Source organism: Podarcis raffonei, chromosome 6 (genome assembly GCF_027172205.1).
Source record: "Podarcis raffonei isolate rPodRaf1 chromosome 6, rPodRaf1.pri, whole genome shotgun sequence".
Lineage (NCBI taxonomy): Eukaryota > Metazoa > Chordata > Lepidosauria > Squamata > Lacertidae > Podarcis > Podarcis raffonei.
This window is the reverse complement of record NC_070607.1, coordinates 43,057,027-43,070,987: the sequence shown is the minus strand read 5'-3', so window position 1 is coordinate 43,070,987 and position 13,961 is coordinate 43,057,027. Positions and strand designations below refer to the sequence as shown.

The 13,961-nt window shown below is 42.2% G+C and overlaps 2 protein-coding genes across 6 annotated transcripts; one reads left to right on the top strand and one right to left on the bottom strand.

Moving 5' to 3' along the window:
• Positions 1 to 6: 6 nt before the first annotated feature.
• TMEM141 (transmembrane protein 141) lies at positions 7 to 1,553 on the top strand. 2 transcript variants are annotated; one of them, XM_053392396.1, is made up of 2 exons: positions 7 to 79; positions 860 to 1,553. In XM_053392396.1, exon 2 carries the CDS (start codon positions 932 to 934, stop codon positions 1,322 to 1,324), a length of 393 nt encoding a protein of 130 aa, XP_053248371.1. In that variant the 5' UTR covers positions 7 to 79; positions 860 to 931; the 3' UTR covers positions 1,325 to 1,553. The 2 variants fall into 2 exon arrangements, with proteins under 2 accessions (XP_053248371.1, XP_053248370.1); XM_053392395.1 differs by lacking the exon at positions 7 to 79 and adding an exon at positions 314 to 428.
• Positions 1,554 to 2,121: 568 nt separating this feature from the next.
• YIPF1 (Yip1 domain family member 1) lies at positions 2,122 to 13,953 on the bottom strand. 4 transcript variants are annotated; one of them, XM_053392390.1, is made up of 10 exons: positions 13,864 to 13,953; positions 11,815 to 11,889; positions 10,859 to 11,022; positions 9,784 to 9,864; positions 9,042 to 9,129; positions 8,824 to 8,940; positions 7,987 to 8,153; positions 4,711 to 4,893; positions 4,047 to 4,144; positions 2,122 to 3,143 (listed from the first exon to the last, which is right to left on the bottom strand). In XM_053392390.1, the coding sequence occupies exons 2-9, from the start codon at positions 11,843 to 11,845 to the stop codon at positions 4,052 to 4,054; spliced, it is 924 nt and encodes a 307-aa protein (XP_053248365.1). In that variant the 5' UTR covers positions 11,846 to 11,889; positions 13,864 to 13,953; the 3' UTR covers positions 2,122 to 3,143; positions 4,047 to 4,051. The 4 variants fall into 4 exon arrangements, with proteins under 4 accessions (XP_053248365.1, XP_053248364.1, XP_053248366.1 ...); XM_053392389.1 differs by lacking the exon at positions 13,864 to 13,953 and adding an exon at positions 13,457 to 13,553; XM_053392391.1 differs by lacking the exon at positions 13,864 to 13,953 and adding an exon at positions 13,104 to 13,373.
• Between the last annotated feature and the right edge of the window lie 8 nt (positions 13,954 to 13,961).

The window sequence follows — 13,961 nt, the reverse complement described above, 5'->3', positions numbered from 1 at the left end:
GTCGTCGCTGTGGCGCTTCAACCGTTCTCTAAGCGGAAGTTTACTTTCTTACGGAGTCCCGGTAGAAAAGAAGGAGGAAGTAAGTGAGATGCGCCTCTGTTTTCTGTGTGCAGATTTCCGATATATTTTAAAATATATTTTGTGTTGTTTTTTTTTAAAAAATCATTAAATATTTCATATATACAATATAGTATTTTAAAATATCCAATATATAATGTTGTTGGCATCCGTCCCTCTCGAGAGACAATGGAAAAGCGCAAGCCTGGGCAGTGTGCATGGAGGTGCTGGGCTGCTTAGATGACAAGACCCCCCTCTCGGCCTCGCTTTCCTTCGTCTCGAGAGACAATAGAGTGCTCCTCCGGTGGTGAAGACAATAGCAGCACCAAAGTGACCTTCCAAGGGCGCAAGTCTGAGGAGCGTTTATGGAGGTCCTGGGCTGCTCAGAAAACACAATCCCCCTCTTGGGCCTCGTTGATATGGTCCAGAGGAAAGCAAAACAGTACATTTGACACCAGGGTGGCTGCAGGAGTTGACGGAAGGAGGTCTACAAGGCACCGTCCAACCGTCTTAGGCACTCCGCTCCTGATTTGTCCTGCAAGGCAGTGGACAGAGATTATTCCCCAAGGTTTACTCCCAGCAGGAGGAATGTAGTTTGGTTTCAGCACACGGAATATGATAGTAGAGCAAGTCTACTGCCAGATGGATGGAAAAACAATTAAGGTTTATTGGAACTTCTTAGTTTCCCATGTCTACTGATTAGCAATAAATCTTTGAGTGAACCATGCAGATGAAAATAAGCTTTTGAAAAATATGTGATTGCTAATGGTCTTCTCTCTGAACTCTTTATTTCTCATTTTAGGACCTCAGAGGATCTGAGGGGTCCAAGGCACAGGTGGAGGAGGGAGTGTGCAGCTTGGAGTCTGCAGCAGAGATGGTGAACGTGGGGTTGTCTCGCGTGGACGAAGCGGTGGCAGCCAAGCACCCGGGGCTACAAGAATATACTGCCTGCCAGTCTTATGCATTCATGAAGGGCATGGGGACATTTATTACAGTCTCCGGGATGGCTTTTGCTCTTCAAAAAATCATCCGGAAGATTCACTACCCGCTCCAGTGGAACATCCTGCTCTCCTTTGTTGCAGGTTCAGTTGCAAGCTATACAGTGACTCGATGGGAGACACAGAAGTGTTCTGACTTATGGATCTTTCTGGAGAGCAAACAACCCAGTGTCCCAGATGTAGCCAAAGAGAAAGTGCCCCATGTGGACCCCCAGAAGGAGACAGAGGCCGGTGCAAAAAGGAACAAGTATGGAGATGTCATGGACTAGCCTGAAAATCCTATTGCAGGAATTTAACGCCTTTGGCTCATGGAGTCAACCCATTAAATTGGGGGGGGGGTCAATGGATGGAGAGGCAGAGCAAATGACGCTACACAACTTTTCAAAGACATCTGAAGCAGCCCAGTATCAGGACGTTTTTAATGTTTGGCGTTTTTATTTGTGCTGGAAACCCAGCCAGATTGGCAGGGTATAAATAATAAAATGATGGTGATGATGATGATGATTTCTTTCACTATAACCCCCCCCCATTAACTTCCCCACTAGTTCTGATATGGCAAAGATAAGGCTATAGTATTAGCAGTGAATGTCCAATTTCTTGTTTAATACGAGCCCAGTCTGCGACCTTCATGTGCTGGTTCTGTCACCCTTAAAGGTAAAGGGACCTCTGACCATTAGGTCCAGTCGTGGACAACTCTGGGGTTGCGGCGCTCATCTCGCTTTATTGGCCGAGGGAGCTGGCGTACAGCTTCCGGGTCATGTGGCCAGCATGACTAAGCCGCTTCTGGCGAACCAGAGCAGTGCACGGAAACACCGTTTACCTTCCCACCGGAGCGGTACTTATTTATCTACTTCCACTTTTGATGTGCTTTTGAACTGCTAGGTTGACTTTCACCCTTGCAGTCAACAAATAGTGGTTGCTTCACCTGGTCTCATGGGTGGGCTGGCCCTGGTATATATAGTTGCATGCCACCCCAATCTCTGAGCGGTGCAAGATCCCAAGGGTTCCATGCGCTTGCCCGGGGTCCATGTTTCCTTTTGGAAATGAGACACAGCAGAGACTGTGGTGTCTTTATGATATATGGTTTATTTACACATATATACAACCTGAGCCTACGATGGAGGGGCTCACAGCAGAACCCCCAAAAGGGTCTTCTCTCATAGTCACAGCCTTGGATTCAGACAGACATCAAACATTGCTCTCCCACCCACCTCGCTGTCTCTCCAGCTTACAGCCTTCCTAACTCCTCTAAACTGGCTTTATCTGTTGAAGGAGGGAAGGCCCACCTTTTGCCAATCTAGCACAACAAGCACTTTGATCCCTGGTCCTCTTAATGGCTCATCGCCCAGGACTGCTTAATTAGCTTTTGACACTTGCTGCATCCAGGAATCAGAAGTGTCTAGCACTCAGCTTAACACACAAGCCTTGATTAAATCTAACACCTGCTGGGTCCAGGGATTATAGAGGGCTGGGATCCACAAACTCATAAAAATATTATGGTTTGTATCCAATGTTAGTCCCACTTAGACGTTCTGAAATGAATGAACATGACTAACTTGGGTCCACTAATTTAAATTGGTCTTTTCTGAGCAAAACTTAGTCAGCTATAACTATGTTTGTATGCATATGCTCCCATCCTCCCCCAAAAATCCTGTGGATGCTGATGATGTATTATAAATACAGCAAAATATACAGGCTTTTGGGAAGAAATATTTAGAAATGGTGGCATTTTGAGTCATTTTTATTTGATGACAAAACAAGAATTATACAGAAAATAAAAAAACAATAAATTATTAGGGTTTAAATCTACCGCTGAAATTTTTAGGATTCAAATCTCCAGGTGAAATTGATTCCACTGAACTGAAACCTTTTTTAAATCTTTTGCTTCAACAGAGCAGAATTTCAGCTAAGTCCATTACTAGTTGATCATTCAAGGGTGAGGTACTATGAATTTAGATGGTTCTGCTGATGTGTCATTAAGAACTTTTGGCTTTCGCTGATGCTTCTTTTCAGATCTTTTGGGTTTTCTTTTTTTCAATATGGGAAAGCCCCAATAAAGCAATATCCCACAGATGAAGAAATATATATCTGAGGAGGGCAAGACATGCAAGTTAGTATTATGAATCTAAAATACAGAATGCTGAAGATATCAAGTTCTAGAGCATCTTTGCTACTGTCTACACAATTTGTCCAGAATAAAAAACTTAGAAAGAAGAGAAAAACCTGTAAACCTGCATTTGTCCTTGTTCTGAAGCACTTCTTAGTTTTGTTGCAGTTTTGCTAATGTGTTTTAATTGTACCAGATACATTGCACAGGTCCATTTTTATTTTAATAGAACATATTCAGATTTTGGATGCAGGCCCTCATGTATTCCAGTTCTAATTCTAATCTGTAGAAATACTCATCCGGTAACAAAAAATGATCATATCCATGAAATGCACCCAGAAGGATACAGATAAGCACTGAAGCAAGCCTGTTAGCTAATTAAACATGACTGCCTCGGTATGCTATCATGTAGAGAACTGTCAGATGTACTTTGTCTAAATGGGAGGGTGGGGAGTGATAAGTGGGTTTACAGCATTTTCTCACACTTCACTGTGACCAAGAATCATCACAAGATACTGTGCAGTTGTGGGCAAAATTGATTTTTAAGGTTCAGGGCTACTAGGGGCATTTTGCCTCTATCCTACTGGTGTCTCCAGGCGCATATATTGAGTTTTCCCCGCATAGGTGAGTTGCTGAAATTCATTCATGATGGCGAGGGGAATTAAAAGGCTGCTTAATTTGTCCAGCAGTGCCACACTTGCCTTGTGCAGGGTGTCATCACAGCTGCTGTGGCACAAGCACAGCAAGCAAGGATGTAAGTAGAAGACCCACCTGAGAACCCAGGCACACTTAACATAGAATTCGACCCAACAAGCATCACTGCTTAAATTGAAGCAAGTTATAGCAAGACCACCAACATAAGGCGTAACTTTTGAAATACTTACCTTTGTTACTGTTCCTTTATTGCTCTTATTGTTACATTTTGTGGAAGTGCAGTAGTTGGCATAACAACATCCAGTTCAGGGGCATCAAAAAAGTATGCCTACATTATTGGGGAAGGTGAGAAGAAGGGACAATAGTATATTACGAATATCACAAGTTAACCTTTATACTGCACTTTTTACATTTGTATTGCTTATGTGGGCAGGGAAGATGTAATACAACCATTAGCTTTACCACTGGATTTTAAAAGATGACTGCAATACCGACTATATTGATTTAGTGAACAAATGAAACAAAAACAGATTACAGCATCAATTAATTATATGAAAAAAAGCCAAAAAGGTTTACACAAGCAAGTAAGTGCTCAAGGCATGGGATTTAAGCATGTTCAACATACTGGTTTTATACCCTACTCCAATATAGGAACACTTAGCCACTTAAACAGCTTTTAAGCCAGTCACTGATAGACATTTGTAGACATGACTTGGTACAGAAATCCTATTTTTAAAATGCTACCCATTTCTAGAGTTTAAGTACAACCACATTTATTTGTGTGGATTGCAGATTTTCTCCATGAATAAAGGTCTCCATAGGTGAAGCTTTTAACTGTTCATGAAAACTGACCTAAGAAAAAACTATTGAAAAGTTAGGAAACAGCTGTCATACCAAGCAACCAACAGCAAGCAAGGCATTGAGAAGGACCACAGTCACAATTGTAGCCACGGCAATCCTTCGGTTGTCATCTCTAACAGCAGGCCAAAATGTCATCACTAAGACAGATCCTGAAAGGCACAAAGCAAATACCACCAAAACCCATCTGAGAGCTTTCTGCGGAATAATCCACAATATCTGTAAAGAAAAAGAAAGGAAATGCAGTTCTAGTTTTGCTGGTTTGAATCAGATAAAATCTTACAGAAAAAGAATTTTCTGGATTTTAATGAGAAAATTAGTAAGAGCACCCACAAACGGTTTCTATATATAATCAATGTCTTGAACTCAATACTGAGTAAAGTTATAAATTGGCTGCTCTTCAAGACATAATCTAGAACTGTGGCCCACAATACAGTACACAATGATGCATATGTAGTGAACAGTAAGGTAAAGTTAAAGGGACCCCTGACCATTAGGTCCAGTCATGACCGACTCTGGGGTTGCGGCACTCATCTCGCTTTATTGGCCAAGGGAGCTGGCGTACAGCTTCCGGGTCATGTGGCCAGCATGACTAAGTCGCTTCTGGCAAACCAGAGCAGCGCACGGAAATGCCGTTTAGCTTCCTGCCGGAGTGGTACCTATTTATCTACTTGCACTTTGCTTTCAAACTGCTAGTTTGGCAGGAGCAGGGACCAAGCAACGGGAGCTCACCCCGTCGCGGGGATTCGAACTGCCGACCTTCTGATCGGCAAGTCCTAGGCTCTGTGGTTTAATCCACAGTGCCACCCGCGTCCCTGTAGTGAACAGTAGGCAATGGCTATTTCCAGGAAAATACTCTGCATTGCTACTATCCAAAATCCACCATCAATCCCTCCCTTCCTTCAACAAGTTAAGATACTGATGATACTCGATACACAATTTTTTTGTTTCATTTGTCAACTAAGGGGGTCTCAAAAAAAAAAGGATCTGTCAAAAGATTCCAACAGCATCTCAGATAGCACCCATGTTCAAGCAGCAGCCCTACAGAAAAGTATTCCTCAGTGTAGCCACATGAAACAGCATAGTGCATGGAATCCATGCGCATAACAGCTGGAGGGAACAGCAAGAAGCATCCCTTCCTTAGTTCAGATTAAATTATGTATGCACATTTCTGCAGTTTAGGGCAAATCTCAGTGAATTTTGTCCAGTATTTCCAAGGTGTATTAAGAAGGCCATGCATGGATTTCTCATCTAAACTTCCCATATAAAATGTCAACAATCTGGACTTCCGGGTTAGCGCCATCGGCTAATGGCGGATTCCCTCCGAGCTCCGGAGGGAATCGGCTCCGCAGGAGTTGGGTCTTGCCGCGGCGACGCGGGGACCCTCAGAAATCACAGGCGGTGAAGCCTGTGAACTTGGTGACTTGGCGGGCACCATTTGCACCCCCCCGACCCGCGAAGGAGCCTTTTTAAAGGCTTCGGAACGGGGGACGGGGTGAGCGGCGCGGTGCTGAGAGTCGACTGCTTCTCCTGCGGAGTGAAGCCGCATGCCATGGTCGGAGAGCGCTGACTTCTTCTTGTGAACAATTGGGCATTAAAAGCAACAACCCGTGAGTAGTACGGAAATTGGATTTACAAAGAATTTTTTTTTTTAATTAGGCACGATCGGGGAAGGCGCAAACAGGAAGTCCGTCTCCCCGTCTTGTAAATAATCTAAAGCAAGGATCAGCTAACTAAGGTCGAGAGAATTTTTTCTTGTTTATTGGGCAAAAGACATTAATTTCACAATTTGGCAGTATAAGTAATTTTACTGGAGGATAACAGCCAATTTTGGGAGCTGAAGTGCCACCCCCCCGGACCCGGGAGTGATCCGCGAGAGAGCCTGTTGAAGAGGTATTGAAGAGTTTGACAGCTGTCAAATTAGCTGTCAAGACTGAAAAAGAGAACTTTGTTTCTGTTGTCTCTGCTGGTTATATTTGTTACAATTTGGTTATAATTTGTTGAAAACAAGGAAGAATTGATACAAACTAACTTGACTTTTGGATTTGAACTGGAAGGAATTTTAAGTAACCAAAATCCCTCTAGAGGGGGTTTTGGGACATTACAAGAATGGCTGAAGGAGGGAAAATACATGCTAAATTGGACAGAGTTTTTGTTCTCTTGGGAAAGTTACAAGGCCAAATTGATGTTTTGGCTACAAATGTTGCAACTCTGGATTTAACAGTAAATAAACTCATTGAATTTGATACGGACTTGACTCAGGAAGTCCATGCAGCTGGACAAGAAGAGAAACTTGAGAACTTTGAGAGTGTGGAGAAAGAGATATATGTTGTTCCTGAGGAAAAGGAAGGAGGAGCTGTAATGCTGCAGATGACAAAGGAGAGCCAGAGGCCTGACATGATGGCTACAAAGGAAAATAAGAACTTGATGTTGAAAATCTGGTTTGAATGGGAGATTGAAGAACGGAGAGATCTCCTTATGTGGAGATCTGAAGATCCAAGGATTACAAATCTGATTAAGGTGGAAGTTGGAGCTTTGGGGACATTTGGACTTGAAAGGAGCAAGAAACAAGATTCGGGCTCCACTTTTAAGTATGGAGGTCTGGCTGGAAGAAACATGGATCGCATTCGGCTAGAGCTTCTCCGAGATCTGGTGTTTAATATTAAGGACTATCAAAAAAACCGGCAGAGAGGAATTGAGAGAGAATTAAGAGCCTCGGACGTGAGATCTCCAGGCTGATAGTAGATTAAGACTGATGGACATTTGTTGGGGATTGAAACCGGGAAAGGGGGGGGTGGAGTTTGGGGGTCCAAAGGGTGCATAATTACAATCTGTTTTTGCTTTTACTCTGTTTTGCTATTCGTATGAAAATTGGGGAAGTTGTGGAAGGGAATTTGGGTCGACTTTAGAAAGAGGTTTTAAGAATGAGTATTGATATATAAATATTGATGTTTATAAGGTAAAATTGGCTTTTTTAAAAAATGAACTAAATAGAAAAAGGTCAAAAATTGGGGATAAGAACTTGTTGAACTAACAATTTGAATTGGAATATAAGAAGGGGAGGTGTGGGGAGGTCAGGGAAATATGTTATAGAAAAATAAGGATTGTAAACTTTATGTGTTTTTAACTTTTTTTGTTTTTTCTTTTTTGATTTTTTAATGTATTAAAGTGGAAAATTTCAATAAATATCTTATTAAAAAAATGTCAACCATCTGTATTGATCTGTTTATATTATTAAAAAAATCAAAACAATTTATTCAGCACTTCCTCAAGACTCTTCATATACTCAGGAATTCTTTATATTGAACTTACCGCTGTTGGAATATAAATGAAAAGTGAATAGCCATAAACGCACACAATCTCAAGAAATGAGTAGGATACAATGTTCACAACTTTACTGTTTCTCCACATAAGAAATCCCCAGAGAGCTAGAGGAACTAGCCAAGCATATGCATAGATGGCTGTAGCAGCTATGGACACTGTAAAGAGATTTATTTCAGCATTCAGAATCACAGCAAAATAATCAAGGCTATCACATCATAGAAATACTGACCTCAAAGGATGTAAATTAAAACTACATAACAGTTGGCTGCATTACTCTGTGTTTGATTGATAATTGATTAATTGATAATTATTATAATAATATAATAATATAATTATTATAATCATCTGGCAGCAGTTAACCTTTTGAAATCAGGTCTCACAGGCTGCCCTGGGCTGCATATTGACACACCTTAAAATATGCCTCTGTTATCTCTGTCACTCAGTAAGAGGAATGGAACACTGAATTAGGCTGCCAAAATTACGGAGCCTCTATAACACAACAGCCATACATAACTAAGAGCAATTACCTGATACATGCTTTCTCCTATGGTCACCCAGATCTGCCTGGCTGCTCCCTAAGCCATTCCTGTCTTCACTTGCCTAAGCTCTCAGTCTAGGTCAGGCAATATTATACACACCATATCTACAGCCTCTTCCTTGCTTCTAGTTTGGTGAGGAACTTAGTATCTTGAACTGCCATGTACTTCGGAACAAAACCTTTTATATGGTGGCTAACTATCTTAAATTTCTTCTTCTGTTATCTTAGCTAGAACAGTGAACCACCAGGAACTCAAATGTATTTGGAATACAGCTTTTAACACAAACCTTTTCGGAATTCAGGCACATAATGGAAATCAGGTTTGCCCAGATGGATGAAAAACTTTGAAAGGTTGCCACTGATAGCAATGGCAAAGACTAATGTGGCACATATCCAAAAGGGACCTTAATGGAAACAAAAGCAAAAGATCATTTATTCTGACTGACTGACCCAGTGTTGGGGGAAAATTAAGTTCTTTCATGACAATTTTAGCATTTGCACGTACCATAAAGATCTGGATTACTTCGAATATACAGTCTTACAAAGTTTTTCCCTGGTACTGGAAAAACAGAACCTTTGATTCTGTCGAGGACCTAATAAAAGTAATACAAAACATTTGACTGAAGATAAATGATTTTAATTAAATTATTTAATTAAATTATTGTGACATCTGAACTAGATAATTGCTTTGAGTGCTTGAAATGGCACAGTTGTCTGCATATCCCCTCTGTATTTTCTTCTTGCTTTAGTTGTAAGAATGGTTTGCTTATCCCTCCTCCCCACCTACTTCTTATATTGCTGCATAACACTCATCCTATTATTTCCATCGTTAACATCCACAGTTGAGCTGCCATTGAAATTTGATGACTCAGCACACACTAGTAAAGGGTGCAAGCATGCGGCACTTTGAATAACAGGTTGCATTTGTGGACAGAACTCCAGAGACTGAAGGGCACAGCAAACTCTGCTGATAAGTATTATAATAGTGCTACAAAAGTAGTAATCACACATGCATCGATTGGTATTGGCAATTTCAAGGGGCAGGGAGAGGCAACAGGCCAGATACATTTTCAAAAAGAATGACTCATTTGTACTTTTTTTTGTTTGGAGACCTGTGAATATGGAAACATGATGAACTCTGAACAGTTGCAGATAGTATCCACTACCAGCTCTGCTATGCACAAAAAAGCAAGCTGAAGATACTTGTGCATGGTGCCTTAATAGAGACATTACTGCAAATTACAAACCTGGTATGTATCGACATCAAAAAATGTTTGGTAATACTCAAATGTCCAGAATGGGGCACTTTTCTTCTGTCCAGCAAGCAACTGAAATTTTAGAAGAAGAGAAAAAGATTGCTAATTCAATATTAGTGTGTCATTTTAACAGGCAGGTCTTTTTAACTCATAGGAATTGAAAATATATTTGAGCAAAGTGGGAAAAGACAACTTGGAAGAAGAATTTTCAGCAAAATGTATGCCAAATATATTATTGTTACCACCCTGCTAATTCTCCAAGCCCATCTTTCTGAAACAGTGTGTGTGGTATTGTCAGGCCACTGGCCACAGGTTAGGACAACCTGGTACCAACCCCGTATCCTTCAGTCAACTCTAGCCACTCCACTCAGGAAGTATCTATTTCATCACTGCCTGTTATATGTGCTGTATATAATCCCTTCCAATTTGCAGTCCTGTGGGAAAGCCACACACAGTACTACAGAGGATTCACACACCTCTGGTCAAAGCGGGGAAAGTATTGCCACTGAACAAATCTTCCAGTGGCTAGAAAGAAAGAAATTCAATAGAAAGCAATTTAATAAAAGGGTACCAACAAGCCATGTAGAACAGTTTTCACAGGGAATATTCTGAAGTTAATTATTTTTCTTAAATATCTGCTTACATATACAAGTGCCCCAAAGCATTAAGGTAGTGCTTACCACCTGAGATTGTAACAAGTATGAGAGCACTTTCACAAACCAGCTCAGGGCTAACAGAGAAAACAGCAAGTGAATAATGATAACAAAAAAGCTCTCCTATCCCCATTCCAACCTACACCCCATGAGCTATCTTCCAATACTGTGCCTACCCATCGAACACCCTGTCTGGGGTATTAAACTTCTCAGGAATACAATCTTTTTGCTACAGAGAAGCCTGGCCAAGGACTATCTTATGTTTTCTCCTTCTCACAGATGACTACCCCGAGTGGCTTCTGCTGCTATTTACACACAACATATTCAATTTATTTAAAATAGCTGTTGTACTAATTAAAAGCTTGAGGAGGAAAATCAGTTTGTCAGAAAATATCTTTACATTGTCCTCTAACCTCAGTCTTATCAGAATCATCTGTCCCCAATAGCTCATCATCCTCCTCTCTCCCAGAATCTTGCAGATGTCCGTGCTTCGTTTTTGGTTTCTCAGCTGGTTCATCAATGCTTATTGTGACAGCATCCGGATTTGCTGCCAACAAATTGGCTGCATCATCAAATTCTGAAAAACAAATCATTCCAATAAAGTTTTGATTTTCACATTGCTAACTGTCAGGGCATGCAACTGTATGAAATTAGTAGGGCTCTCCCATCATTATGTTGCAAAGATTTTGGTGTTTTTTTTGAGTAAGATGTGCTGCTGGTCTACCTCCTGCACACCAGCTGATGGCAGACCTGAATTTACACCCTAGGGCTGAGTTCACTAGACAGAAAAGCTATTTGAACTAGTGCTTATTGAAAGGGGAGCAGCACAGAAACATAAATCAATAAGTGCAGAAGACAAATTAATACAAATGGTATAAACCCACACACATTTTAAGTAATTAGAACAGCAGTAGATTGCCAGAACAGAAACAGTTCACATCTACTGCAATTTTCACCAATGGCAAGCTCTAAAAGGAGTCACTCCTCCAACTCGTCTGCTGTAACTGTTGGCTTTCTATACATTTGAACCAGTGGCATACTACCTAACTGTAGGAACTGTAACTGGGCTTTCAGTCCTAATTAGAATAAGCACCTAGCAAATTGGCAGAACTTTAAGCTATTACTTAATGCACTCTTCATGTGCAAAATGCTCTATCACTTTTCCCATAATATTCCCATTATGTAGAGACAACTGAGCTCAGTTCCATAACTGATAAACGCTGCTTTTAAAACTATCAGCAGTAATGTTGAGCTCACAAGACTGTGCATTATGAAACATGGATTAATTATATAAGTGGTATTAATGCAATGCCCCCCTGCACATACTGCAGAATAATTCAGAGACTTTAAGTGTAATTTTATAAGTTACCATGAAACTTTAGGTCATCCACAGTTGCCATTCATGCACCAATGTCTCAACGAAGTGCTCAGAAGTGAATAATAGCTGGAAAACATGAAGCAGGTTAAATACAATTTCAGATTAAAAATGGAACTCTATTATTCACATATTGACAAAACTGAATCACAGAGCTCTGGAATCTATGAAACATCCTGGAAATCTGAAGAAACCTTCAGATAGACTCCCAACAGGATTAGTCCACTTCATCCAGATTGCTACAAGCAATAAGGAGAATGATATAAATACGGATATAACGGGCAGAATTACTATTATTTACTAAATTTCTATACCGCCCTTCATCCGAGGATCGCAAATAGCTCAGGCAGACTATAACAGGGGAAAAGGAAAGCAATCCCTCCTTACTACAGCTTTTTAAATAGAAACACACAAGCCAACTAACCTGGGTGCAAATACCTTTCTGGCAATTAATATAATAAACTAGATTACAAAAAACAAACTCAAAAGTCTAAGGCCTGAATCACACAAACAAAAAAGCAACTTGATGTCTGCTAGAAATTCAAATGTGATTCCTAATGTTCTTTTTTAATAATATATTAGTCATCTTTGCCTTATGCAAGGCAACAAAAAGTCACAAACACCAGGATGAAGGCTGCACTGTATCTGTAAGCATGTCAAATGCCCCACAAATATGCACCACTGCCAATGATTCTCTTTGGTGATTTACTGTGGTGTGGTGAAAAGCTGCCAGAGCCATACAGCGGCGGTTGCCCTGGCTGTCTTACTATGTGGTCACAGCCCCAGAGGTACTGTTACAGTAGCATTAGCCCCCCAGTATCTTTCCTGGTGCTTTTGCCGCTTCTTACACCACGTACACAAAATCTAGGGGCATTTCCTCAGAAGCAGTTTCGTGCTGCTTTATCTTTCAAGTCCTAAGGTTGCTGACGGAATATCCTACTGGAAATCTGTAGTGGTCAAGGTATGGGAAAGCAGGCAGGCAAGTATTCTGGCCACTGCAGTCTTCCAGCAGGGAAAGAAAAAACTACCCAGTGCCTAAGAGGGCCCCCCCAAAAGCCAACCCTGAAGTGCTTTTGGGGAACCCATGAAGCTAACTTCCAAGCAAATACGCTTTTATTACATGGAGACTGAAGACGTAGCAAGAGACAAGCCTTGATGTAACCAGCAGCCTTGCGCTCGTTACCTATCTATAGGTCAGCCCCAAATCACTTCCCGGTTCCATGCAAATCACCGCCGCTTCCATATTTAATGCCATAAACGTGGCTGCGAGGGAGAAAACCCACCCTTGGCACTGCTAAGGCGGTTAAAGGACACGAAGGAGGGACCCAGCAGCATTAAGAGATGCCTCTTATGGCGGGAAGAGAGGGGCAGCAGCCATCGCTTCCCTTCCCTGCGGTCCTATTTGGGCGCAATGAATAAGCCCCCGGCTGCATCATTCGAACGTGGGGTCTGCGCGCCAGGGAGCCGGCAAGGGGGTGGTGTTCCACCCGCGCAGACACGGGTCTCTCTCTTTCCCCCTAACGTGTGAAGCCTCCCCTTGGGCCAGGCCGCAGGGTGGGCCCTCTCCCACCCACCCACTCCACGAGGCGGCGCCGCGGTCACTACCTCCCGGTGCCAAAGAAGGGACGCTACGTACCGAGGGCCTGTGTTGCCGGAAACGGCAAGCGCTCGGCGGCTGCTTTAACTTTTCTCCTCCTTAAAGAGACAGGACGCCCTTTAAGAGGCCCGAGCCGACCGGCGCGTCTCTCTGTCGCTCTCCTGTCCCCTCCCTTTAAAGAGAAAGCGAGCAGCGCCTCCAGTTGGCACCGGGCGCCTTATAAAGCCCAGATTTGTCGCGGCAGGTGGGATTAGGGGTGCGGAAGCTTGTGCCACAATAAATGTGTTAACCTTCCAAGCTGCCGCTCTGCCTTTTGCAGAGCTGCCTGTAAAGGACAAACTGTAATCCTATGCATGCTCCCTTGGGAGTAAGCTCCAAGGGCTTCCTGCCTGCAGGTTCTTGAACTGGTTACTCATTCAAACAGCCTCTTTCCCTCCTTCTCGCACCATGATTTCAAGATCCCCGTTCTCTGCTCCGATGGGCAGCGCCGTACCGTCTTCACACGACCCTCCTTAATGATCTCGCTAGGAAGCTTTCAGCCCCT

Coding starts and splice junctions, on each gene's coding strand:
- YIPF1 (XM_053392390.1), bottom strand. CDS start 11,845: ATGGCAACTGTGGATGACCTAAAGTTTCATG. Junction 11,023..11,814: donor GGATGACCTAAAGTTTCATG/GTAACTTATAAA, acceptor TTTGTTTTTCAG/AATTTGATGATGCAGCCAAT. Junction 9,130..9,783: donor TTGATGTCGATACATACCAG/GTTTGTAATTTG, acceptor TACTTTTATTAG/GTCCTCGACAGAATCAAAGG.